This window comes from Sarcophilus harrisii, chromosome 2, assembly GCF_902635505.1.
Source record: "Sarcophilus harrisii chromosome 2, mSarHar1.11, whole genome shotgun sequence".
Lineage (NCBI taxonomy): Eukaryota > Metazoa > Chordata > Mammalia > Dasyuromorphia > Dasyuridae > Sarcophilus > Sarcophilus harrisii.
Genome location: NC_045427.1, coordinates 456,324,394 through 456,349,581, shown reverse-complemented (window position 1 = coordinate 456,349,581; position 25,188 = coordinate 456,324,394). Strand labels below are relative to the sequence as shown.

The 25,188-nt window shown below is 37.1% G+C and overlaps 1 protein-coding gene across 1 annotated transcript in view; it reads right to left on the bottom strand.

The window, feature by feature from the left end:
* Positions 1-6,685: 6,685 nt before the first annotated feature.
* Positions 6,686-25,188, bottom strand: part of ANKRD27 (ankyrin repeat domain 27) — a 93,153-nt gene continuing 74,650 nt past the window's right edge. The window contains exons 20-29 of the mRNA XM_031954385.1: positions 24,225-24,344; positions 23,508-23,552; positions 18,529-18,651; positions 15,848-16,045; positions 15,006-15,125; positions 14,288-14,449; positions 11,244-11,355; positions 9,525-9,603; positions 9,239-9,311; positions 6,686-8,171 (exon numbers count right to left, since the gene is read on the bottom strand). Coding sequence (XP_031810245.1) covers positions 7,917-8,171; positions 9,239-9,311; positions 9,525-9,603; positions 11,244-11,355; positions 14,288-14,449; positions 15,006-15,125; positions 15,848-16,045; positions 18,529-18,651; positions 23,508-23,552; positions 24,225-24,344 — 1,287 coding nt within the window. The 3' untranslated portion in view covers positions 6,686-7,916. The remainder of the gene's footprint in view (positions 8,172-9,238; positions 9,312-9,524; positions 9,604-11,243; positions 11,356-14,287; positions 14,450-15,005; positions 15,126-15,847; positions 16,046-18,528; positions 18,652-23,507; positions 23,553-24,224; positions 24,345-25,188) is intronic.

Genomic DNA, 25,188 nt, shown 5'->3' with positions numbered 1-25,188 from the left:
GGCAGGTATGGTAATCCTGCCTCTCTCCCTCACCTCAGGCCCAAGCCCTGACCCCAGCCCTCCTTTCTACTACTTAGCACCCTCGCCACTCTGACCATCTGAGCCCCATGACATACCATCTTTCTGTCTGTCTGTTGCTGCTCCTGATCCACAGTAAGCAGGCCTCGTTTCCTACCCTTCAATAAGCCCTATGTTGCCTTGCCTTCATATCTTCTTTTCCCCATGCCTTTTGAATTTTTTTTTCATTCAGGTACAGGTCAGATATTTCCTACACACAGAAGAATGTTAAACATAAAATAGGCACAAGCACAAATTGGCGGGAAGGGGGGGAGATTTGAATGAAAGCAGCAACAGCTATTTGAACTCTGCCAGAAAGTTGACACTTAAACCACATAAACATGAAGAAATTTGTGGGACTGCTGATCAATAAGCATTTTCCATTTTACTTCAGCCCTGCACTTTCTGTCTTCAGGCAAGCCAGACTAAGGACTGGGCTTATCCTCCAACTGATGCTCATCTTCAACAAAACTAAGAGTTAATAAGGACTTTTTTCCTTTCCAATCAATCAGCCTAACCAGAGAAGCCAGGACCACCAAACTTCAGACTCACATAGTAGCTCGTTCTTCTTCACTAGATTTAGGAAAGATCAAACAGAGGTGGAATAAAGCCCCAACTCAGGCTTGCTTCAGTGGGACCTAAGATCCATGAGCCCAGAGCAGCCATTCCGGAGTGTGAGGGAAGAAGGTGGGTAGTCCTCCCTCAGCCCCATCCCCACTCCCTCCTTTGGGGAAAGCTACTTGCTTCATAGGGAGTCCAAGGAAGAAGATGGCTAAATTTCTATAAATGCAACTAAAATGTCCTTTCCTCCAAAATATCTTTCCTATTGATAAGAGATCTGCCCCTTTGGATCTTACATGACACTTTGTTTTGTATTTCTCTAATATATCTGTTGTATAAGGTGTATTCTAGTGATGTGTATACGTTATATTCTCAAGTAGATATGTGATGCTGAGCAAATCCTTTCATCTTGGTCTGGTTTCCTCATCTGTAAAATGAGGATAATTGCATCTATCTCATAGGTAGCTATGAGGATTAAATTAGATGCTCCAAATAAGGATAGAAACCACAACTCATCTAAACTTAATCTCTCTCCAATGTCTTACTCTCCACTCAGTTGGCATTTAATATTTGTTGAATAAATCACTGTTTATATAGGAGAATAAAAAAATTTTCCATTTTGCAAAAAAGCTTATCTTTAGCTGGTACAGTGGACATAATTCTTCAATATCTTGTGGCTATAGGAAATGATTAGCATACTAAATCTTTATTCGTTATCTTGTCTGGGACAAAGAAGACTTCTCACAGTCCCAAGATCCCTTGTCTCTTCCTTGCAAATGGTTCCACCTTTCTTCTGAGCCTAGCCCAGAGTTTAGGATCAGACAAAACACTTGACAGAAAAAAAAAACACTGGTCAGTGGATTCATGTGAGAACTACACCTGCTTTCACTATGATTTAAATCAAGACTTGGAGTTCCTGCCTCTGTTCATTGTTTGATTGAGATGGATAACTCAGTTATAAATCCGTGTCAATTATATCTTCATGTAATAAAAGCATGTAACCTACAGAAACGTATAAAACTATAAGAATTACTAATACATGGCTTTAAATTTTATATAAAGAAATAATAAAGAAGTCATTAGATTTCATAATGTGTTAAAAAATTCTATTTTGTTCCCCAGTGATGATTACCATAAACCTTTTAATAATAATAGCTAACATTTACATAGTGCCAGACACTGCACAAAATTTCTAATTATTTGATCCTCAAGACAACGCTAAGAAATAGGTGTTATTATCTCCATACTAAGAGGCAAAGGGTTTAAGTAACTTGCCCAAGGTTACACAGTAAATATCTGGGACCTGATTTGAACTCAAGTCTTTCTGACTTCAGGCCCAGTGTTCCATCTACTACACCACCTATCTTTATTCAGCAGCCCACGGCAACTTAAACTTTCAGAACCATTAACAGAATTAGCAGATGGGCTATTTGCCACTCTAGAGTAATACCTCCAAAATGACAAAGGACTGGATACTTCCTAAACCAGGTATAAAAAGCAAGGAGAATTTTGAGGTGAATTGCAGAAAAGATGCTATTTGCTTCCACCTCTACCAAGTAACCTGTTAATCCTGTATATTTTTCTGTTCTTTAAGTTGAGTGAAGTGTTTCATGAAAGAATAACAGAAGTATTCCGAGAAGGAAACAAACAAAAAATACATAAAGAGGTAGGGAGGAATCCTTGCCTGTACCACATTGGAAAGTGGAAAAATATGGCATAGAAGGAAGAAGGAGAAGACCATTGAATGTTTTAGAGGTAAGAATTAAGTTCCTGCATCTGAGATAGCTGGATAATCTCTGGGAGAAACAGCATGTTTCTAAGAAATGATGGTTTTATTCTACAAGTATTTTCAAATAAGAAATCATCCAGAAATGGGCAACAGAAGGAAAAATAAAGTATTTCATGATTCCATGCTCTGGGGATACTAATGTAGCACTTTTTCAAAGGGACAAATATGTCTTGCTGTCATCCTAGGTAAATATCCAGAGAGTATTCTGACATTTAGGCAAGTCTGAGTACCAGTTCTGACCATCTATGTTGGGGAAAAAGATGCTTCTAAAAGGAACCCTGAAATTATTGCCCATGGCTACAAAACCCTGGTGAAAAATCTAAAGGCTGTAAGGGCCCAGACTATTTTCACTAATACTACCAATTGACATATTTAGAAACATTAATAGCTGCCTAGGAAGATGATGACTGAGTGCAGGATTTGGATTTCTAAAATGGTTCACAGCTTAAAACGCAGGCATGAGAGGCTTATGATTTACAACAGAACACACTTACAATGCTGGTTAAAAAAAAAAAACCAACATTTTCCTAGAATCTGACAACAATGGCTTAAAACTGAAAAGAGATCAAGGAGGAAAACAGCAGATCCAATAAGCCTGACACAAGGAGGAACCAGTAACTTAGGAGAGACTTAATTTGGTTGATGTCTGTCAGAGGGCCAAAATGACATCACTATGTTGGGGGGGTCAAGGTGCGGAGTATGGACGGCTCTAGCACAAGTCAGCCCCAAATAGTCCACGTGCACATGTGCAGGGATGTCTCTACACCCATCTAATACTTCTTTTGAACTACCCCAATCCTACCTTGCTTCTGGAGCACAGCGCTTTCTTTGATGCAGACAGGCCATCATGGGCGGCCTGTGCCAGGATCTCTCCTGTCTCACAATCGATTCCAAAGTTTTTTCAGAGACAGCGTGTGCTTGTGTCCCTCCTGATTTACTTGGGAGCGCTTGCCTCGGGTGAGTTCTCTTTAGGCAAACATTCGGCATTCAGACCACATGGCCAGCCCAAGAGAGGTGGAATGTTTTTGAGTTCAGCTCAAGAAAAGACTGCAATTTCTAGTATCTTATCTCGCCAGGTAATGTTCAGAATCTTCCTGAGATAATTCCAATGGAAACAATTCTGTTTCCTGGCAGGGTACAAGTAGACTGATGGGGTTTCCTAGGCATATAACAATGAGGTCAGCACAATAGCTCTACATACTTTCCGTTTGGTAGCCAGTCCAATCCCTTCTTTCTTCCCTACTTTCCTTCAGAGCCTCCCAAATACTCAGCTAGCTCTGACAACGAGTGCCCATTTATGTGTACATCCCTGGGAAGTATACTGCCAAGGCAAGTAAATGGCATTCAAAGTTGCTTCATTTGCTGGAACTACCAGTTCTACAGACAGGGCGGTGCTGACTTGTGAAGAACTTCCGTTCTAATTGCTGAGCCACAATTAGCATAAGCAGTGGATCATACTTGATGGTAGCCCCAGAGGCTGCACTGAGTGTACAATCATCAGCCATGTGCCAACTCTCCCTCCGCTTCAGTCTTGGCTTGTAGCCTTTTCAAGTTAAATAATTTATTGTCTCTTCAGTAACTGACCTTGATAATGTTTTTCATCCTGGTTGAACAACATTGCTGAAAACATCACCCAAGAAAGCACAGGAATAAACACACAGAGCCCTGCTTCGCTCCACTGGTTACAGGAAAACCACCAGAACATGGTCCGTTATCCAGAACTTGGGCAAACATGCAGTCATTAAATTGATGTACAATACTGATGAACTTCTCTGGGCAAACAAATTTTGCCATGATTTTTTACAAGTCCTCATGAATGCCCATTTCAAAGACTTTCATTAGACAGATGAATGTTATATACCTCTTATGGGTAAGCAGCAAACACCATCTCCATCATTTCTTGATGCCTTTTGAAGCCACACTGGCTCTCAGGTAGATAGATGACTATCCTCCAGGTTTAAGATTGCTTCTTTAAGACTGGCAAGAATCCTTCTAGCAATGACTAAGAAAGAGGCCCTAGAGGAGACTAGACAGTAGAGCATCTAAAGCAAATCCCTGGTTTCAGATGTCTTTACAAATACAAAAGATGGATGCTAGTAATAAAGAATGAATAAAAACAAATTGATTATATCCTATCATGTGGCAAGAGTACAAAAACACCCAAGAGAATTGAGACCCAACAGAATACTAAGGACACAAAAAGAGGGGTTAACTATATTGGAGGATCACACACATGCATGCTAAAGCTGTTGCCAAAGCCTGTCAATCTCACTCCAATGTAATCCCTTTTTCCTCTGACACCGCTACACCATTCTGATACAGACTCTCATCATCTCATTGGACAACTGCAATAACCCACTGGCAGGTCTGCCTGCCTCAAGTCTCTCCCCACTCCAATCCAATCTTCATTCATCACTAAAGTGATTTTCCTAAAGTGCAGGTTCAATCATGTCATCACTTCACCCTTCCACTTTTCCACCCCAAAAGTTCCTATTACTACCAAGGTTAAATACAAAATGTATTATTTGGCATTTTAAACCCTTTGTAACCTAGCCCCCTCCTACCTTTTCTCAACATATATTCTGATCTAGTGACACTGACCTGGCTGTTCCACAGACAAGACACTACACCTCTTGGTCCCAAGGTATCTCTCTGTCCCCTGGATACTTTTCCTCCTTCCCTTAGACTATTGACCCTTCCTGACTCCCTTTAAATCCCAATTAAAGTTCAGCCTTCAGAATTTGTAGCCAAAGAACTAAAGTACACTATGGAATGGAAGATGGATAATTTTTATTCTATTAAGTTAAAAAAATTGCATACAAACAAAACCAATGCAGACAACATTAGAAGGGCAGCAATAAACTGGGAAAAATTTTTTACTTCTTACTTTCCAGGGTTCTGATAAAGGCCTCTATATAGAGAATTGACTCAAATTTATAAGAATTCGAACCATTTTCTAGCTGATAGTCAAAGGATATGGATAGACAATTTTCAGATGAAGAAATTGAAACCATTTCTAGTCATGTGAAAATCACTATTGATCAGAGAACTGCAAATTAAGACAACTCGGAGATGCTTCTACACACTTCTCAGATTGGCTAAGATGATAGGAAAAGATAATGATGAATCAGGGACACTGATACATTGTTGGTGGAACTGTGAACTAATCCAGCCATTCTGGAGAGCAATTTGGACCTTTCCATCTTCCAATGCCAACTTGGGCAGGAAAAATGACTCTGTAATGCTTTTTCTTGGATTTCCTGACTAGGATTCAGTCTGGTGCATTTTCTGGCACTGTTTGGAAGCATTTCAGTTGAATGTACACTATCTTCTCTTCCACCATCCTGTCTACCTCCTACAATAGTCTTCCGATGATATCCCTTCCGATGGGTCTCCCAGCCTCATCACTCCCCACACCTCCTCATTCAGCTATCAAAGTGTCTCTTTTAAATTGTAGGTCTGATCACAGCCCCCTGCTACATGTTAAATGCCAGTGTTTCTATTGCCCCTAGGATCCAATACAACTTGGCCCCTTCTTCTCAGGCTTCTTGCACCTTACTACTCCCTTTCATATCCAACGATACTGGCTGCCTTGCCTTCTCCCCGGTGTTTCCCCTTTCTAAAATGCTCTTCATCTCTCTTCTAGCTTCCTGGAAGGCTCAGCTAAAGGCCTACCTTCCACTGATCTCCTTTGATGTGAATGCCTTTTCTCTGTCAATTTATCTAGTCTTATATCCCCATGTAGACTGTGAGCTCTCCAAGGGCAGTGACTATTTTTTCCCTTACTTTGTATCATCAAATTTGTGTTTAGCATAGCACCTCACAAACAGTAAATCCTTATTTATTAACTTAATCCCAGATCAAGGGCTCCTCTGTAAGCAAAACTAGTGATAGTTTGGGCTAAGTCAGCTATAGCAGGGTGCTAGAAAAAAGATGAAGATCATGCATTCAAGTCGTGTGGGAGGGGGAGGGAGAGGAAGAGAAAAAGAAAGGAAGAGAAAGAAGGAGGAAGAGGGAGAGAAAGGGAGAGAGAATAGGCTATCCTGCTTACTGCAGAAAGACAGCTCTTTCAAGACAGTTTTTCAGTTAAAACCAATTACTGGGTCAGTATTCCCCCTTGGATTTAAGTATGAAGCATTTAATGGGACTCAGTAGATGCCTACTATTGAAGTTCATTTTAACTATCTCCTCAAGAAAATATCATATATTATAGATGAAGGTGGTTAAAATAGCTCTAGATACCTATCCCAAACACTGATAAAAAAAATGAGATTTAGATATTTTCAACAATCATAAATTTTACTGTTTCTTTTCCATCATTTGGCACATATCCAAGGCACATTAGAAAATTAGAAGAAATCATAAATTATTTTTTTAGAAAAATATACATAAATCCCTTCCTTTTACAAGCACACAAGTGTTTCCAATAACATGCACAAGCCATTTTTCTATAGTAAAAAGGTATTTGAAAACATACTCTAAACAATCCCGAAAGTTTGGGCCTTAGACAAGTTATCAATAGCATACATTAAAAAATAAAACCAATCTTTTCTTTAGAAATTTATAAAAGGAACAAATGTGAATATGGCAATGATTTCTTAAATCAAAATCACATTAACCTGGTTTGTAACATGTTCACAACAGTTTAATCAAAAACCTGTTTGTTAGGAAAGATGTGCCCAATCTCATCTCTAATTTGGTGGCCTTCCTTGAAGTAAGGTATATTTAAGGAAGAGTATCCTAACTAGGAGAAGAGCTTCCATGAATGTTCAAGTTCTCACTGTTATAGATACATATGTAAAGAGGACCAAATTATCTGTATATCTTGCTAGTAAAAGCACTACACCTAGCTTTTTTCATATATATTTTGCAGGACAAACAACATATCTTTACTAAAAATAAATGCATTTAATTGTGATTTGGTTATCCTTGTGTTGCTTTGCAAAGGAGTGTTGTTTTTCAAATTTTGCTTTCTTCATTTAAATGTATATTCTGTACAGCATCTTCACAGTATCATGAAGATTAACTGCTTTATTCAGCTTATTGCAGCAGCATAAAGAAATTGAACTTACAAATTTTGCTACTTCATACTTAAAATACTACAGTGGCTCAAAATTTCTTTCAGTAGAAAAGGTCATCAGAATTTCTCACTTTAACCAAAGGGCACAAATACTTAAACCCAGGCCTTAGTGATTCTGAAACCATTGCTTTTTTCTGTCTTTTCTTTTCAAGTGCTTTAACTTCAAAAGAAGCCAAAGGAGAGGGAAATTTTTGGGTACATTCTTTATATTAATTTTTTCCTAGGTCAGTCTGCCACAAAGCAGTAACAAGGAAAACATTCAGAAAATAGTCTCCAGCTCTAAAGTACAAATCCTGCAACAACTTTCTGCTGAAAACTTATTACTCTTCTAAGCCAGTTGCAAAAGTGAGGTCCTAAGCCTTAATTTAAACATCAGCAACATAATCTTGCTATTCTTTACTTTTTGGCAGCAAATGAATTTTGTTACTGCTAAGAGTCTTCAGATGGTGAAACATTTGGCTCTTGAGGAGCTGATAAGTCACTATTATGAGCAGTCTCTGGGTCCTGTGATACTACTGCTTCATTGAGAGTGTGCCTCCGCTGCATCCGCTTAGTTCTATGAGCAGTCTGTCTCATTGTGTCCGTCACAGGGCTACTTTTGTTTTCTTCATCAGTAGGCTCAGATTTGCTCTGCTCCAGTTGGTCATCTTCTAACTTGACCTTAATACTGCTCAGAACTGCTGGCTGGAGAAAGAGTAAAAAAATGGTAAAGGCCGCTAAAAGATGTTCCTTCAGTGTCACTACCAAGCATATGTCTTCTGAGATTTTCACTACTATGTCTGTGAACTTATTTGCCCTCAAACACCATCTCCATGAGTGAGATTTATTGGTAAAAAGGAGGGATCTCGCCCATTTTCTTAGTGTCTCAGTAATCACAAATAGGAATGGATTGAAATAGGACATGAAATTTCTACTTAATATTAGTAGGCACAAATATCCATTCTAATTCTCATTGTCAAAAGCCCAATCTCTGGAACAAAAATAGTGATTAACAATCTCACATTTCTGTCTTCTGTAGATTGGGTCATAGTTTTCAAATACAAACATTTAAGTCATGGTATTAAGAAATCTTAGTTACATGTTTAACATGTATGGGACTGTCTGCCAGCTTGGGGATGGGGGGTAGAGGGAAGAAGGAGAAAAGTTGGAACAAAAGTATTTGCAAGGGTCAATGTTGAAAAATTACCCGTGCATATGTTTTGTCAATAAAAAGCTATAATAATAACCAGAAAGAAAGAAAGAAATCTTAGTTACATATCCAACTCAACTGAATGTTTGCCATGGCTAGTGGCTAGATCCACTGATTTGCAGGGTGTTTTTCCCCCCTTTTCAGATTCATTAATTTATAAAGTAGATAACTTCTGTACATAGCAATCAATTTACATTTTCCAAGGTCATATCCATTTCATTTACCAGGCATGACTTCCCACATGCCTAACATAATAGTACTTTTATGTTTTTCCTCAGTTTTACACCTTCAACTAAAAAAATTTTGAAAGAATAATAAAAAATACCAAAGTGCAAATTCTGTTGATCGTATCACTAAAAATGCTCATTTTTGCTATGAAATTGATAATTCTTATGTTGTAGTGACAGCATAAAAAACAAATGATAAATGTACAGGAAAGGTAAATAAGCCTTACTACTGAATTAATAGAGTATGATTATGATACTTTAGGTTGATAAAAATACATAAGGTCCTCACTCAGCTTATTTTTAACATTAAACAAAGTTTAAGTTTGAAAACTTACCTGATTCAGTAAGTCATCATCAAAATTGGGAACACTTCTGTCTCTTGTTATGGTTTCCCGTAAAGTTTTTGCTCTATTATAATAGGTACAATAAAGTTATAAAAGTAAGTCACATCAAAGAGCCTTATGAAACAACATAAGATCACCACAAGATGGCAGCATTTAAATGAATAAAAAATATTTTTTTAAAAATGGTTTAAATTGCATCTTTCCAGCTTCAAATAAAATGTAAAATTTTACAACAAAAAAAGATAATACTAAGTAGAATTAAAAAAAAAAAACTTACTTAAACTGATTAACTGAATGGACAAATTGAAATCTTCTGTTTAAAGTATCATCTGGTGGTCCATGTGTCCTTGAATTCACTGTAGGATGTAACATAAAAAATGAACTAAAATCTGAATACTGCTAAGGTCAAATGACCTTTTAGTAATATTTTTTAAAAATCATAAGTAATACTATCTTTAAATTTGACATCTTAGTAATATTTTTTAAAAATCATAAGTAATACTATCTTTAAATTTTGATTATTTACTATAATGAATTTCACTTATTTCTTTCTAAATGCTTTGCCCATTGTTTATTTTTTTTAGGCCAACTTAGAGGGCACTTTGTATCATCTTAGGCGCATAAGGCAGATGTGCAATTAAGTAAAAAATAAGACAGTACTTAAATCTAAAAGGCAATCTCCAAGTTGGTACTGAATTCTGATTTCATAAGTTTGTTTATAAAATAAGAACTAAAGTTTGTGACATTAGCTGAAACAACTTCTCAAACTATGATATAAATTGTTATAAAATATCTAATTATGGTAAAAAAAAAAAACTCCTGAAATATAATCACTAAGAACATTAATATTTATATAGTATTTACTAAGTGCCAGGGATTATGCTTTGGTTGGTGCTACTATTATTCCCATTTTACAAATGAGACACTTACAGACAAGAGGTAAAGTATCTTATCTAGGATCATAAAGTTGAAAAAATCTGAGGCTGCATTTGAACTCAGCTCTTTCTGACTATTGCATCACAAAGTTTCCTTAGCTGCACTTTTTGTTACTACACAGAACCCAACAACTTGTATGGACACTTTATAAATTTTTCTATTACTAAGAAAATAATCAAGTATAAAGAAAAATCTTTCATTCTGGAAAGATCTGATGCTGATGACTGATTTGTGTATTAAAAACAAAAATCCCTCATCTTCCTCTATTTTGTCCCCTTTTCCACGAAGATGGAGCAATTAGCTACTTAACATGATTATTCAAAAATGCTTTAGGTGGCATTTGCCCAGGCAGCAAATTTATGTGTACACCTGGCACAATCCGAGAGAAATCCCATGAAGCAGTCTATAGTTTTGTAATAAATATTAATGGAAACTATTTCCCTCATCAACCTAAGAAACATGAAGCTTTATTTAGGTTCAAGCTAAGATGATACATCTTATTAACATTCAGTGCTTACTACTAATATAACTAAAAAGCTTCCTAACTATGGGCAAACAGTTGCTCGGCACTTGGATTATTTATCTTCATTTTTTAAAAATATATAAAATAAAACCTCAAATTTTGTTTCTTGGAGAATATTAAATTTAGGTGGGTGAATATATTCAAGAGATATAAAAAAACCTCTGGAGTTTGGAGTTGAGTCCCCATCTCTTTCACTTAACAACTATGTGACAAGAAGCAAGTCACTTCCATTCTCTGAGCCTCAGCTTCTTTATCTGTAAAACAATAGTATTACACTACCTACCTCACAGGGTTGCTGTAAGGAATAAATAGGATAAAGATAGGAAAGTGCTTGGTGAGCTGTAAAACACACTACATGTGTTACTATGGATTGGTCTCTCTCTCACTATCTCCATAAAAATCTCTTCAGCTAGAAGGAGCTTCCCTGCAACTCCCACTGGCCCCTTGTAAATTATATTTCCGATACACTTTCACATTTACACAGAAAAGACGGGAAAGAGTTTTATATAGTTACATATCTAAGGGGAAAATTCTTACATTTTTTCCTGATCTTAACAGCAGCATGCCTTTCACCATCTGTCTCTGCAGTATCTTCTAATACTGCAATACAGCTGGGTACCGTCTGCAACAGTTCCATGATCTTTGAATTCTATAAGTTTAAGGAGGGAAATGGTCATTTAACAATTACTTTTTGAATTCATAGCAACAAACTGGTTAACGATTTTCAACCTATATCCAAAGGAACTACCTAGAAATGTTAGTCAAACAAAGATTCATCTAGCTAGCCAGGAAAACTCACAGGCTACCCTTTTTCTTAAAATAGTATACAGAACAAACCTATCACAAAACACACCCTAAAATTTAGTAAAACAGACTTTATTATTATTATTATTATTATTAGCATGTAGTCTTCAATATCACACAAAATTCTGTTTGGCCTAAGAATCTGTGTCAAAAATTCCTCTTCATTTGGCTATCATGTCCTTTTAAACCACAAACTCAGGGATCAGCTATATAATTTACCTACCAATTCTATACCCCCAATAAAAACACAGATTTAAACGAGTCACTCTACCTGTAACATGTCAGGTGAATCCTGTATGGTTTGGGGTGAAACATAACACAGAGTACTGAGATGAATAGGCCCTAAAGTTGCATCACCATCCCTTTCTCTATCAAACTTAGCAACAATCTTTCATGGTCAAGATGATTTCGCCACTGAAATCATGTCTAACATGTCATTTAATTGGCTAGCTACTCCTTATCTTGGTAAGGAGACTGTGGCACATTCCTAGTGAAGAAATTTGAACCAGAAATACCAGCAAGTCCAGCTCTGATGCTGAAGCAAGGCAGGATTCCCTGGGCTACTCAAATCTGCAAAGGAGAATTCAAGACCCGAGTCAGCCCCATAGCTCCAGGAGTGGGCATAAGCCATGATACAACTGTTGAGAATGTAGAAAACTCTCTCCCTCAGCAAACTTACATAGCACCTATGTATAAAATAGGTATTAGGTATGCGCCGACAGGAAATATGAAAGATAAAACATGGCTCTTAATCTAGTCACGATTAGAGTACAGCAGGGAGAGGAAGAGGATTCACATACTGGTACAGAGAATACAAAGAATATACAGGAATGTCCTAACTCCTGTGAACTGATCCATCCACTCTGGAGAGGAATCTGGAACTGAGGCCAAAGGGCTATCAAAAACTGCACATATCCTTTGACCCAGCAGTGCCATTACTGGGCTTATATCCCAAAGAAATTATAAAGGAGGAAAAAGGACCCACATGTGCAGAAATGTTTCTGGCAGCCCTTTTTGTAGTGGCAAGAAACTGGAAACTGAATGGATGCTCATCAGTTGAAGAATGGCTGAATAAGTTATGGTGTATGAGTGTTATGGAATATTATTGTTCTATAAAAAATAATGAACGAGCTGATTATAGAAAGGCCTGGAAAGATTTATATGAACTGATGCCGAGCAAAACAAGCAGAACCAGGATTCCGCTGTACACAATAACAGTGAGAATGTGCGATGATCAATTATGAAAGGCTTGGTTCTTCTCAGTAGTTCACTGATCCAAAGCAATCCCAATAGATTTTGGATAGAAAATGCCATCTGCAACCAGAAAAACAACTAAGGAGATTGAATGTAAATCAATACATCTATGTTTACTTCTTTTTTCTGTTTTTTATCTCTCCCATGGTTTTTCCTGTTTGCTCTGATTTTTCTCCCCAAATATAATTCAAAAAACAATGTATATTAAAAATAAACAAAAAAGTCATAACTCCCTATAGCAGTAGCCTAACACATTCTACACCTACTTTCCCTATCACCAGTCACAGCAATCTGAAGAATCACCTGAATCTAATTTAGACAAAAGAAATTCAATGTCATGGAGACTTTAATTCTTTTTTAAAAATATCTTTTTGTTTTTCAAGATACATATAAAAATAATTTAACATTCACCTTTGCAAAATCGTGTGTTCTAAATTTTTCTCCCTCTCTTCCCATCTCCCTGCCCTAGACAACAAGTAATCCAACATAGGTTAAGCATGTGCCATTCTTCTAAACATGCTTCTACATTTAACATGATGCATGATAAAAATCAGATCAAAAGGGAGGAAAATGAGAAAGAAAAAAACAAGCAAGCAAACAACAACAAAAAAGGTGAAAATACTGTGATGATCCACAATCAGTCCCCTTTCTCTAGATGCTGATGGCTCTCTCTATCACAAGTCTATTGGAACTGGCCTGAATCACCTCAAGAACCACATCAGAGTTGATCATTACATAATTTTATTGTTGCTATGTACAATGTTAATATTCTCTTGGTTCTACTCACTTCATTCAACATCAGTTGATGTAAGTCTCTCCAAACCTTTCTGAAATCATCCTGCTGATTGGTTCTTATAGACCCAGTAGAGACAATCCTGAGTCAAAGGGTATGCAGTTCTAAACTGCTCTCCAGAATGGTTGGATCAGTTCATAATTTCATCAACATCCCCTCCAACATTTATCATTATCTTTTGCTGCTATCTTAGCCAAATTGAGAGGTGTGTGGTGGTACTTCAGAGATGTCTTAATTTGCATTTCTCTAGTTAACAGTGATTTAGAGCATTCTAATCTCTGCTGTATTAGTTTTGTTTGTACAAAAATCCTTTTAATTTAATATAATCCAAATTATCCATTTTAGATTTCATAATGGTCTTCAGTTCTTCTTTGACCACAAATTCCTTCCTTCTCCACAGATCTGAGAGATATACTATCCCTTGTTCTCCTAATTTCCTTAGAGTATCATCCTTTTATGTCTAAATCATGAATCCATAATCAACCTTATTATGGTATAGGGTTATTAGATGGTTAGTGTCTAGTTTCTGCTATACTAGTTTTCCATTTTTCCAAGAAATTTTTATCAAATAGTAAGAAGCTGGAATCTTTGAACTTATCAAACCCTAGATTATTATAGTCATTGACAATTGTGATTATTCCACTGATGCACTATTCTATTTCTTAGTACCAAATGGTTTTGAGGACAGCTGCTTTGAGACTTTTGTTCTTTAGAAATTTTCTTCACCTACCTGTTCTACACAGTCTAGAGGTGTACACTGTCTCTTATTTCTGACGTGGACTGATGCCCCATGAAGCAACAGAAGTTCGACCAGGACGGCATGATTTCCTATTACAGCTTCATGCAATGCTGTGTTGCCCCTATTGTTTGAAGCATTAAGGGAGGCCCCATGCTGGAAAAAAGAAAAACTTTCATCATAGGGATAATCACAGGAAATAGGGGTACAAAGCTAGCAGGATGGCACTAGTACTGATTATTTCCTTGTAAAAACTATCAAGGAGATGCATTCAAATGGCAGATGATATTCAAACATGAAAGAAGGACCATAAGAGAACAGAATGGACAACCAACACAACACAAAGCCTCACACGCCAGTTACTCAAGTCTCCAACCTTTCCATCCATATGAAAACTCCCAAAGGAGTGAATACATTCCTTTTACAAGTTGTATTTTTCAGCCTGGTACAAATGAGGCCCCTGAAGTCTGACACTAGTGCATAGGTCTAGAGAACCACCAAAAGCAGCACTCATTTCATTTGCCCCACCCACACTCCAAGGCTTGTGTTGTGCCTTAAGTCTCCCTATCTATACAAATAAAGTAGCTCCAAAGAACAAGAGCCACTCAGCTGAAACTGAAGGCAGCTACTGGGGCCGATCTGGCGTTCCCCATGTGAGGTCCCAACCTATCTCACTTCAGGAAAAACCCAGCCTTCTGGAGGCTTTTCTTACTTCCAGTAACAAGGCAGCACTTTCATGATGGCCATGCATACAAGCATAAATGAGGGGGGTGTTGCCACTTGAGTCCTTTTTATTTTGTTTTGCATTGAAGTCCATCAGGTTCTTCACCACCTATTCCAAAAGAAGAATGATAAAGAACTTTAGACTAAAAAAGTCATAGGCTACTGAAAATTCTTCAACGACAAATTAGATTTTATCAGCACCATCCACCCCCCCTTAATACATGTGAAGGTTGAAGCTCCAATGGCAAATCATCCACAGTACATCAAAGGTCAGCAAAATATCTGACTCTGATAAGCCCTGTTAACACCATTGTGGCTGAATGTGGGGAAGGAATAGGTCAGCCCAATTCAAACTGAGTTCGGATTGGCTTTGGCCACTTCAGTCCTTATCTAGTTAGTTCCCTGAGGTAAAAAGTAACCCCAAGGTTCTTTTTGCTTTTGAGGGCTATCAGGCACTGCCATCACCACTGCAGAGACCCCCATAAAAGCTTCTCTAGGACAGACCCCACAGAGTTAGTTAAACTACGAGCAGCTTCCGTCCTGAGGGAGGGCACTGGGAGTCAGCTCCTCCATCCTGGAGGTTTCCAAGGGATTTCCAAGTGTCATGGCTTTGAAGGACACAGGCCTTTAACAATCAATGCTAGTTTATTTCCAGGGTGTGATCCCAAGTCTTCCCATCCTCACCAACCCTCCCCAGTCATCTCCGTGGCCCTTTGGGGTTTCTTGCTCTCGCTCCCTTTTCACAATGGAGCTTCCAACCAAAAGATCCAGTCTGCCAAGGCTGCCGTTGGTAACAGGAACCACTGGGGCTAATGCTCGAGAGCACACTACCTGAAAATGTCCCTTCTGGCAGGCAAGATGGAGGGGGACAGCGCGATGAGTGTTCTTGGCGTCCACGTCAGCACCGTGCTTCAGAAGGAGGGAGACCAGGTCAGCCCGACTATGCAGCACAGCCACATGCAAAGGGGTAAAGCCATCCTGATTGACAGCATTCACTCCTAGTCCACTGACAGGAATCTTTTCAAGCTTCTTTAAGATTCAAAGAATAAAGAGAAGAGAGGGAAAAGATGATAATTGCTTAAAAATACCTGCTTGAAAAAGCCAAGACGGACTAAAAATCTTGCCTTCTACGTTAACAGAATCTTGGACGGCTGGTTCACATATACACAGCCCATTTACCCCATCCCAAAATCAGTTTAATATTTTCTACCTATCAGGACACAGAATTTAAAATCAGTGCAAAAAAAACAGAATATCTCCCTTTTACTGTACATTTGTTAACCTCATTTTTAGTAAATTGATCAAATAATTCGACTCTAGCCATTCCTGCCATCCAAAGCTTTGATAAGTATAAATACTAGGGGTTATTAACTTCTTTTCTACTGGGGATCACTGATTCAGAAAAAAATGGAAGGCAGAAAGAAATCAAAGGCTATATAGAAACCACATCATTCTAGTTTTATTTACCGTAGAGCTGGGCTTTTTTGTCTGGAGCTGGGAAGAGGAGTGAGGTAATCCAGTATGTGGGGTAAGGGAGAAGGTGAGAACAGTGTCCCAGTCTTAGTCCCATTCAAGAAGTGAGATTGAAGGCTCTTATCTACCTTACAAAAGACTGCTTCCCTGGCACCTCTGCCTGAGTCACCACAACACCCAAGGAAGTTTATACCTAAAGTCCGGGTCATAGAGGCATTTAATCCATCCTGCCTCAGTCAGCCCCATGAGAAAAGCAACAATGCCTCAGCCTTCTCTGACCACCAAGAGGCCAAATAGCAGTTATTCAATAAATGCAGGACCAGAGCCTCCTCTGGCATCAGACTAGATCATTCACCACCAAGACCTCTGCTAGGAGTACCTCAGACACCAGGATGAACCAGGAAACAATTAAAATAAATCCCTTGTCAGGTTAAGAATTCACTTCTTAGCCATACTGACAAAAGGCACTTAAAGTGTTTCTCTATTTTTCAAAATGGCCTAACTTTTAACATTCAGGTCACATATCCATGTGTGATTTATTCTGGTAAAAGATTTTGGTATAGAAATTTCTGCCAGATGGCTTTTTTGTTTCCTTGTCAAATAAGGAATTCCTTTCTAAATGACATATTTGTAAGTCTATTGCATACTGGGTTACTGATTTCAGTTCCTATATTTTAACTAGTTACCAGGTAATTTTGATAATTGCCAATTCATAATATAGAAGTGCTATTACTTTTATTCCTATTATCATCCATTGGTTTTCCTTGATATTCTAGATTTTTTTTAGTTACTCCAAATAAATAATTAATATTTTGCTAGCTCTATAAAGTAGCTCCTTTGTGGTTTGACTGACATTTCAGTAAATCATAAATTACTTTTGTTGGTACTATCATTTTTATCATGTCATAGCCTGACTATAAACAATGAATATTCCGCCAGTTATTTAATTGTTCTTAATTTCTTTAAGAGGCATTGTGTGCTTCTATTTATGAAGCTATTAAGTATGCTTTGGAAATTAATTGCCCAGACAACTTATTCTTTTTGTTGTTGTTATTTTTAATAGAATTTACCTTTTTTGATTAATTCTTATTAGATGTGATTATTGATGTAAAAATATCTTTTATTTATATGGGCTTATTTTGTATACTGCCACTTTACTGAAGCTATTGTTGTATTTATTTTCTTTGCTAATTCTTTAGAATTTTCTGAGAAAATCATGCCATCGCAAATAAGAATAGTTTTGTCTCCTCTCTACCTATTTTGGAAAATGTACTATCTAGCAGCATCCATACCCTACAAAATAATCTCCAGAAGGGCATGAGGTTTACATATTTATTATGTCAATATTATAAACATTGTAAAAAATAATAATAATAACTTGTTGAGAAACCTTCTCTGGAGCTTTCTTCAGGGCCAATTTATAAACTGCACTATAAAATGCCTCTCATTCCATTTTAGTCACACCTCATTTAAAAAAATAATAATAAAGATATTACCCAGGTTGATCATTTATCTCACCAGATCATCTCAGATAACCTTTGGGCCATTTCAAAAAAAACAAATCTATCTTCTAATAACAAAGACTTAATATTGATGGCAATATTTAAAGCAAGATGTTGCAGGTTTTAAAGACAATTCCAGAATTAACTCCAATTATATGTACAATGAATGGATTAAAAGTTAAAAAGGCATGATTCCTGGCCCCACCAGAATGTGCAGGTTCTCATGTTTGCATTAAGAAAATCAGTGCAAGTTTACAATCACACTTTGTGCAGGAGGAGGGTTGGAGCAGACAGTAATATCTGTCTATCTCATTAAGGAGTTCCCTCAAAAAAGAAGCTAGCTGAAATAAGCATGGCCAGAGCTCAGGCTCCAGAGGCATTAATTCTAAGTTCCTTGCCACTGCTGAGCTAAATCTCCTCCATTTTTGGATTAGCACATTTCCAGGGCAGACCATATCCCCTAAACAGTCACTGGGTGGAGTTAATAAACATACACATGAAAGGACTAACTTTCTTATTCTCCAGAAAGAGTCAAACCTTTTGTCTTGGGGCACACTTTGGACACTGGCATAAGGGATGACAAAATTCAAGATTTGTTCTTCTGGTAGTATCATCTCCATCTTCTAAATCTTCATCCATCCACTCCAAGAGATATCGTACCTGACACAGTGGAGACCCTTGGTACATTACTTGGTACATTAGGAAAGTTAAAACAGAACTTGCTTTTTTTGAAATTAAATTCACTTATTAACACACACACACGCACACACACAGAGATATTTTTGCTCACAAACTCACTGATATCAGCACTGCAACTACCCAAACAAAGCAATTCATTACTTCTGTCCAAGCCCTTCTAAATCCTTTTAGTGATGACTTAAAGAGCTAAAGGCGCAGTTGGTGTTGGGTCACGCCAGTGCAACTTTTAGTCTCCCTAGGTTAAGTAACAGAAGGATGGCAAGAACCCTAAGGCAAAATGGCTTCAAAACCTGTACCTCACAGGCAGAAGCATTTTTTAGAGCTTTACAAAACAAACCATTTTTCTAGACATAATAAAGTGGGATTGAATTAGATGCTTCCTAAAGTTTCTTCAAGTAGGATCATTATAAACAACTCAAAGCTATATCAATATTTTGCTTGAGAACAAAATGGGATGTAAAAGAAAACAAAGGGATCCCCAGGCACAACCTGGGAGGTGGGATTTCTTGATCTAAGATGACTATTAGGCCCTCCTGGTCAAAGAGCTTTCCACCACCACCAAACTTCATCATAAGTAATCTAGGTTAAAGTCACAGAAAGTTAAAGTCAAATAAAAATTTAAATGAAGGGCCCACATAAACTGATTCAGTTTACCAAGCTGAGAATAAGACCCACAGGAAAAGTGGCAGGGGACAGTCTGCAGACAGCAAGACAGATAGGAGGGGGACAGGTTAGTGAGAAGGTAAGCAACAGGCTACCAGTGCTGGAGAAGAGCCACAAGAAAAAGGCAAAGGAAGCTGTACTTGGCTCACAGTTTCAGCTGGATCTCTAAACTAAAATGACAAAGGAATTAACTATAAACAGAGTGGAAACTGCTATCGTACATTATACCTAAGATACCAAAACACCCCACTTCCTACAGTGTCTGGAATAGCTCTTTCAGTTCCCTGTGGGGCATTTCAAGAACATCATGAAGCAAGTCCTGCAAAACTCTATCATCTATGACTCATTCAACATTAAGTTATTAAGTTTCAAGATCATTCTCAATGCTCACAGCAAAAGGTAAGGCTTTATAATTCTAAGGGATTAACAAAAGACTTTGAGCAAAGGTTAATACCCTTTTAAATAGATAGAGCTATAAACACCTCCCCCAACAATTATAACTGGATCTTACTAATGAATATCTATCAACTCAACCACAATGATTAGTAAAAGAAACAAAATAAAAAAGCTCTACAGTATTACTTGTCTACAGCTCCCACTTCTTTAATATATCCTATGCAACAAGTCACATACAAGCTAATAAAGAAGGCAATATTATAGAATCTAAGAACCTACTTTCAAAGAAGGATTAAATTTGATAAGAGAGGAAGATTAGAAGTAATAATGCCATATATTTTCACATTATCTCTAATCTCACTTATGGTATAAATACTCCCAAAATGAAAATAGATTGCAACTCATACATACTTTCTCATTCTAGATAATTTTTGTTAATGATCTTTCATAAATCTTCCACAGAGGATTTACCCAACATGTTATAAGACTACTTCTAGGCGTTTTGATATTTTAGATATAACCAGAATAACAGCTGGGTCATCTTTCAAAATATATGACCATGTGATCTTTTCCACATACATATCCTTGTTATCTTTCTATGTCACTTCTTATGTACAAGTCAGCAAGGGCAATATGCCATAGCACATATACTATGTGTATCTTTCTAATGACCTTTAAATCACCTATAATTTTGATACCTATGAAATTTTGTTTTTTGAAAATTTACAGCCAAACAGAATCACCAGGAAAATGAAAATGATTTTGATAAGATATACAGTAGGGAAGAAACACATATATTCCAGGCACAGGTTCAGAAGATAGGTCTATTAAATCCAGGGAACAGAGAAAGATGCAGTGTAACAGAAAATAAGAAGAGCATAAAAAAGGCTTGAAATGTAGTTTGGGAGCCAACTGTGGAGAGGTCTGAATATTAGGTTATGGTGTTCTTTTTTTTATTTTAGAGGCAATCTGGAATCATTGAAGCTTTTTGAAAAGGTCAGAGAAATTGTCAGATTTATGTCCTCAGAAGATTATTTTGGCAGCTATGTTATGTTATCACTTAGAGTCTTCCTAAGTTCATCTTCAAAAGAACTGTTTCTACTTTTTTATATAGTACCGAAGTGTTAATGTTCAAAAGTGGTATTTCAACAGTCACTCATAAAAAAAACAGTTATACAAACACTGTCAAATTTGTTCCAATTTATGCTTATTCGTTGCAAGTTTCATCTCTGAGTCATTTTGAGATGTAATGCAGGTGGGTATCAAGTTTTTACATACATTTTTGTTTCTAACCTACTTTTTGTATTTTCAGGAGGCAATGCATGCATAGACTTTCATAATCCTCTTCTGTGGGATTTTACAAATAAATTTACCTTCTAAGTTGGTTTTGTCCATGGCTACCATCTTTATGCTTTGCAAGAAAGTCAAGGGTTGTTAACTAAGATTCATTGACTATTTTTGGCCTCATTATTGAGAGATCATTTTACAAGATATTTCAGGGAGAAGACATCAAAAGAATGGGCAATATTAATATTAAAAGGCAATGGAGAGAACATAAATAATTACCAACACATGTCTACTCTATCATCCTTAAATTTGATGAACACATGAGAAGGGAACAAGAAGGCTTCTGCATTTAATCCCTATAGAAGACCAATTTTTTATAGTCAAACAAATGACTGAAATATAAAATGAATATCCAATTTTGCAGTGTTTATTGGCTGATTACAAAAGTATTTGCTTTTGTAGGACAATCTTAAAAGCGTTCTTCCAGTCCCCCCATATGATAAGAATATGTTAAGATCATAACAAGATTTTTTGATAAATGAAACTATGAAGAAAAGCTTGTTCAATGATCCTCCAAGTAGTAATATGAGAAACCAGAGAACAAGGAGATGCATTAACCAGTTTGTAGAGGATCATCTTGCACTGCTATTTACTACCTGTGGCTCCTTGGCCAAGGCATTTAACTTCTCTGAGCCTCAGCCTCCTCATCCATAAAATGAGGAGGTTGAAATCAATAAGCGTCAAGGACTACTGTGTGCAAGTCTAGAGATATGTGTCTGTAGATAATAAACAATAACTATAATAATGATAACAACAAATGCCCACAACGATAGATTGATCAAAGGTTTTCAAAGTGCTTTTTGTACTATCTTATTTAATTCTCAAGACAACAATGTGAAACATGTTCTTAATTATCCCTAATGTTACAGATGGAAAAACCAGATGTTAAATGACTTAACTAGGTTCATCCAGGCTGGTGGGATGCCACAGTTGAACCCATCTCTCCATGTATCATAAGACCACACTTTATCCACCATGGCATTCTGTCTCCAAAAAGGACATATGGGTATGAAGATGTCACATATCGCCTATATCAAAACCCATCAACAATGCAACATCTTCAGTAAGATGCATAATTATTTAAAAGATCAGAATTAACAATCCATGTAGGAGGGGCAGCTAAGTGGTGCAATAGATAGAGCACCAACCCTGAAAGCAGGAGGACCTGAGTTCAAATATGACCTCAGACACTTAACACTTCCTAGCTGTGTGACCCTGGGCAAGTCACTTAATCCCAATTGCCTCAGAGAAGAAAATTCATGTAGGAAAAATTAAATTAAAAATGTCTGGTGAAATGAGTCAGTCAACTAAGTATATCAATACCCATAAATGGGGCAAAAACTACAAAAAACAAAAACAAAAAACAATGAGTTGGGTCCAGAATTAAATAGAAAAAAAGTTGCTTATGGAAAATTGCACTATTAATGATCCCAAGCTGCCCTACCCAATGCACCTCCCCCAGCAAAATGGCTCATCTTTTTAATACAATTGTGCTGCTGTACAATTACAAATCTTGGAATATCACAAAAATTTCAAGAAATCAGAACTGTGATTAACCTTTTAGTCAACAGAGACAGACATATGATAGACTCAAGTAAGTTATAGCAATTTTCCAATGAAGGCCTATACACAATTAATGGTGTAAAATAAATCAAGGAAGTATTATTAGAAAATGAAGGGAGTCAATGACAAGAAAAAGAGGGATAAAAAAATATATGGCCTAGAAATGACAAAATGTGAAAAATAAACAAAAACCCTAAAAGAAGGCTTCCAGAATAACACAGGATGGGAAGGCATGGATGGGTAATGACCTGTACCAATACAGGAAATATGCTGATTGATGAGATCACAGATTTCACTTATGTGAAAGATAAGAAGGAGAGAAGACTAGAGGTTGAAGACTGTTAATAATCCAAGGGAGCAAAGGATTGAACCATAGAGATGGCACTATAATTGAGGAGGAGAAGGATGTTCTAAAGGTAGAATCTCAAATCTTACCTCCATCCCAAAAGATGGAAAAACAATTCTGTAGCATTGAGGGACAAGAAGTCAATATGACATAAGGGGAAAAGCACTAAAATTTGAGGGAGCAAACTAAGAACAGTCAGATGTAGCAAAATAAAAAAGCGCCCATGCACGCGCCCACACATATACACACACACACACACACACACACACACACACACACACACATCTATCTAGAACTGAGGTGGCCAATTAAGATCAAATGTTGCAGGTCATCACTGGATCATTGGTTGTCACTGGAAGAGATTTTAGAGACCTTCATTTTGCAGATTAGGAAACAAGATAACACAAGTATTGGGAGTTAGAGGTCAGATTTGAAATGAGGTCTTCTGACTTCCTAAAGACTCCCTATTCTTCTGTTTTTAAAGTAATTCGGGGGAACTTACCATTTCTAGATCACCATCAGCAACAGCTCTCAAAAGTTTTTCTACCTGTAAAAAAAAAGGATGGAATAGGACAAGGTACTTCAAATGGCTTTTGTAATTTTAAAATTAAATAATTCTGAAAATACAGTGGCCTTTATTCACCTTGAAGTTATCACTTTGTGGAACATAAATGCTTACTGAAAGCTTGAAAGATTCAGGATCATCTCTCAATTACTGATGGTAAAGGAGGTAAGCAGTAGCATTTGTAACAGAAAAGGCATTTTTAATAGGCGTTAGAACGTACATCATGATTTCTTTAGGTAGTAGATCTACATTCTTAGTGATGTTAACCTAAATTAATGTTCCAGGTTGAAGAAAAAGTGAGAAATGGCTCAGAATTATCAATCAATTGACAACCACTTACTATATTTATTGGGTGACAGGACATGTATTGTATTAGGGATTAAACTAAAAGAAATCTTTAAATGTTCATTGAAGATTATCCCCACCAAAAAAAAATAGCAAAATATTTTATCTTTCCATGCCACATAGCAAATCTCATCTTAAGAGTTATATAATTTACAATATCACAGAAATAGGTACACTTTCCATATTATTCTGAGAGATAGTTTTTAGTGGACAGTTTTATTAATACATTATCTTTGCAAGACAAGAAAGCCCCATATTTCAAAGTTCTATCCTAAATAGCTGAATGCCAGCTTCTCTAGGAAATCTCACCTCTTTATAATTATTTTTTATTTCTTCTTGTCTTACATCGGCACAAGCTGAAGATAAGCTTGAGATCGAGGAGGCCTGGCTGATGGAATCCACTGAACATAGAGGAGAACGAACAGGGGACTACAATAAAGAAAAGACAACAGGATTTAGTGCCCTCTATTCCTAAACACTAGGAAAGTGATGTTTCTCATTTCTCAGATTGGCTAAGATGACAGGAAAAGATAATGACAAAATGTTGGAGGGGATGTGGGAAAAGTGGGACACTGATACATTGATGGTGGAGTCAGTTCACAAACTGATCCAGCCATTCTGGAGAGCAATTTGGAACTATGCCCAAAGGACTATCAAACTGTCATACCTCTGACCCAGCAGTGTCTTTACTGAACTTATATCATAAAGGAGGGAAAGGGACCTGTATGTGCAAAAAGGTTTGTGGCAGCCCTGTTTGTAGTAGCAAGAAACTGGAAACTGAGTGGATGCCCATCAGTTGGAGAATGGCTAAGTAAATTGTGGTATGCGAATGTTATGGAATATTATTGTTCTGTAAGAAACTGAAGTGGAAAAGCACCCCAAATAGGACTGTGAGAAACATAATCTTGAATCTTTGTAGTTAGAAGTTTAGTTCTTCACTCCCTAATGCAGATGGTATTTTTACACCCCCAGATGTGCTGTCCTGAAAAACCTGAGACCTTGACAACTTGATAAACTTAAAGAAATAGTGCTTATTGCTGTCTGGAAATGACTCCCTTAGAATGATAACTTTTTGCCTCCTGTTTAGAATAGAAATTCCTTTTATTATGACAAATGTATCAAGAAACATTTTGATGTCTCTCTCTTCTTTCTATAAATGTGACCCTGAAACCACTCATTCGCTGACTCCCCTGTTGTGGTGGGGTTCAGTTGCTAGCTAGCAATAAATGCTCTTATTCATTATTTTGGCTGCCCTGTCTTTTCTCTCACCTGG